The 3159-nt window shown below is 32.8% G+C and overlaps 1 protein-coding gene across 1 annotated transcript in view; it reads left to right on the top strand.

Moving 5' to 3' along the window:
• LOC106877582 (uncharacterized) overlaps window positions 1-2210 on the top strand; it is a 4625-nt gene extending 2415 nt beyond the window's left edge. Inside the window, exon 2 of the mRNA XM_014926522.2 lies at window positions 582-2210. Within this exon, the coding sequence (XP_014782008.1) occupies window positions 582-2063 (1482 nt within the window). The 3' untranslated portion in view covers window positions 2064-2210. The remainder of the gene's footprint in view (window positions 1-581) is intronic.
• Window positions 2211-3159: the final 949 nt, after the last annotated feature.

Raw genomic sequence — 3159 nt, 5'->3', positions numbered from 1 at the left:
ATATATATATATATATATATATATACATACACACACACACATATATATATATATACATATATATATACTCATATATAATGCACACACACATACACATATGTATGTATATGTGCATATTCATATCTATTATATAAAAGTCAATGTCTTTATGTGTGTTCGTGTGTTACTTATAGATTCGAAAACTACTCCACCGATCCTAATGAAATTTGGAACTTAGATTCAATGCATAAGGGGGGGTATAATGCAGTATGTTTGGTTTCAATTTGAGGTGACTTAAAGGGAGCAGAACCCCCCCCCCCCATGAGAATTCATAAATTTCCGATGTCATGCAATACTCATCAAGTATATATTCTCACACATGTTACATATTAACCAATCCTTCTTCCCCAGGGCTTCTAGCGCTCTTCAACTCCATCTCTGACCTTATTTCTTTTAAAGGCATCAAAGTGTATAATCCAAAATGCTCATCAACTACCTTTACCTTGTTTCATTGGCTTAAAACAGGAAAACTAGGAAATGCATATTTCTCCATGATAACAGTCGATATCATATTTCATACAATCATTTTGTTTCTATTTCAGGATGGTGAACGTAAAATCGAATTGTACAGGGAAAGAATTAAAAGATTTCCAAATGTAATGGAAGAAAGTTTTGAGAAGACCGAAGAAGTTTGGTCGTCTCTCTACAGAAAAGTAGACGATTCGTTGAATAAAGACATCTTATTTGGTTTAGAAGATGAGATTCGTCAAAAGAACGTCATAGTATTTATTCTGTGGCAGCTGAACGAAAAAATCCAGGCTGAAAAATTAGCCATTGAAGTTCGGGAAAAAAAGCCAGATAACCTGGTGGCATTAACCAATCTTGCATTCATTTATTTGTGCAACGGAAATATCTCTAAGCTAGAAAACCTTTTGGATAATCTAAGTAGTTTTGTAAAACGGGGAAATTTCCCGCTGATAGAAGCAGAAGGTAAAAGGAATGTCGCTTATTGTTTAGCTACTATTTCTTTTAATGATTACGAAAGGGCTATCAAACTTTACAAAGAGACTCTCAATGTTTGTCCGGACAATTATTTGTGTCTCTTCTCTATTGCTTTGTTGCAATATCGTTGTTTAAGAAACACCATGGATAAAGAGAAAATACTTAAAAGTATTAAGGAATCAATACAGTATTTAGAGAAAATACGATGTGCTTTTCCACACCGTATTGACAAGGCCCTAATGGGAAGAACATTAACATTGATAGGTTTGTTTAAAAAGAATTCGTATAATTTTCTTCGTCAACCATATGAAGACTATTTTCAGAGAGCTCTTCATATTTCTCCTGATGACACCTATGTTTTGGAGAAAATTGCAAATCATTATAGATGTTCACATCAGCTTGAACAAGCAATAAAATTTTATGAAAAAGTAATTGAAAAAAAGGCAACATCATATTCTCATCATAATCTTGGATTAATTTATCTAAGACAGAATGAACCAAAATATACATATTTCCCAACGAACGAAAATTTGTCAAAAGAAGCGAATGATTGTGCGAAACTTTTGAAACATGCTCAAAGTATTCCTCATAGAGAAAGGAATGATTTCGTCAACAAAGCTGAATATCACTTTGATGAAGCTCTTAAACTTTCTCCAGGAAATTCATCTGTTCACTATGATATCATTTTATTATATATGTCTTTGAAAGAATATGACAATGCCAGGAAACATTGTGAAAGTTATAAAACAGATATCAAACTACAAGATGTTAATTTTAACATTTTGTTTGGAAGATTATGTTTTAAAGAAGCAGACGAAAAAAATGATGAAGAAGAAAAAGATCGATTAAGACGTTCTGGAATGGATAGGTTTGTTCTGGCTCTTAAATCTGCTGTAGAATTTCTTCCTTTCAATAAAGACCTGATAAAAATTTGGGAGATAAAGGAAATAGTGCATGATTTATATGAGTATGGAAATGGAAATGCTGAATACAAAAAATTTGTTTTGGAATTCATTCACTCAGTAGAAGACCTTGCCAATGATGAAGAGCTACAAAATATACTTCACGAGAGTGAATTATAGAAGATAAAATGTTTTATAAATATACTTTTCTTATTACTTTCTTTATTGATAATACTGAACAATATTTTGAAGTTCATCGTTATATATCTCAAGTTTTCTTAAGTTAAGTCCAAACACGTTTATCTAAAGCTAAATAAAATAACTTTTATATAAAATTGTGTTCTGTTATGTTTTAGTTCTACTGCTTTATAACTTAGAGTGTGCTGAACAATATTTGAAGTTCAGCACACTGAACAATGTTTGAAGTTATGATCAGGAGTGTACAAAATATATCTCTAAAAATGGAAATGCTTCCTTGATGATTGCTTTATCTTCTGGGACAGATCGAATGAAGATCTAAGTATATTTAAGAACGTACTGAACATACTTCAGCCAGCCATCAATTTACGACAGATTCCATTTGCACTGAATTACCATTCCTGGATCTCTACATAGAAATACAGAACTCCACATGCGCAACAGACGTATTTTTCAAAAACACTGACACACACCAATATTTAAATTTGTACTCTTGCCATCCATCACACATCAAAAGAAACATCCCATACAGCATGGCAAGGCGGATCTGTGCTATAGTGAATGACCTCAAAATACGTGAAATCCGTATGTATATATATAAATATATTCATATATATATATACATATATGTACATACCTACATATATATGTATATATACATGCATATATGCGTACAGAACATCAAAAACGGAAAAACGCGGACAGAATGAGCTACGAGAACATAAAAAACAAAAACATAGAAAACGAACTTTTTTTTCGAACAACGAAAAAAACAAACAGAGAAACGAGACATGCAACGTAAAGAACATTCCCTTTATCAGTTGTCTCCTGTTTTATCTACTCCGCGTTTCGAAGGTAAGGACAAGACGCCACTTCGTTAAAACAGTCCTTCCCGCAAAGCAAATTAAATAAAATTTGGGATATTTTGCGTAGGGTGAAAGTGGTAACAAAAGCAGGACAGTGAGAACAAAACAGTAAAAACAAACGGTGAGGGCTGTTGAGCCAAAACGATGTGAAGTGGTGAACGCTGGAAAAACAAGCTTTGAGAAGAGACAGATAATAGCACGTCTCGTCTTTA

This window comes from Octopus bimaculoides, chromosome 20, assembly GCF_001194135.2.
Source record: "Octopus bimaculoides isolate UCB-OBI-ISO-001 chromosome 20, ASM119413v2, whole genome shotgun sequence".
Taxonomy (NCBI): domain Eukaryota; kingdom Metazoa; phylum Mollusca; class Cephalopoda; order Octopoda; family Octopodidae; genus Octopus; species Octopus bimaculoides.
Note: the sequence above shows the minus strand (reverse complement) of the source record. Positions and strands in the feature narration are given on the sequence as shown.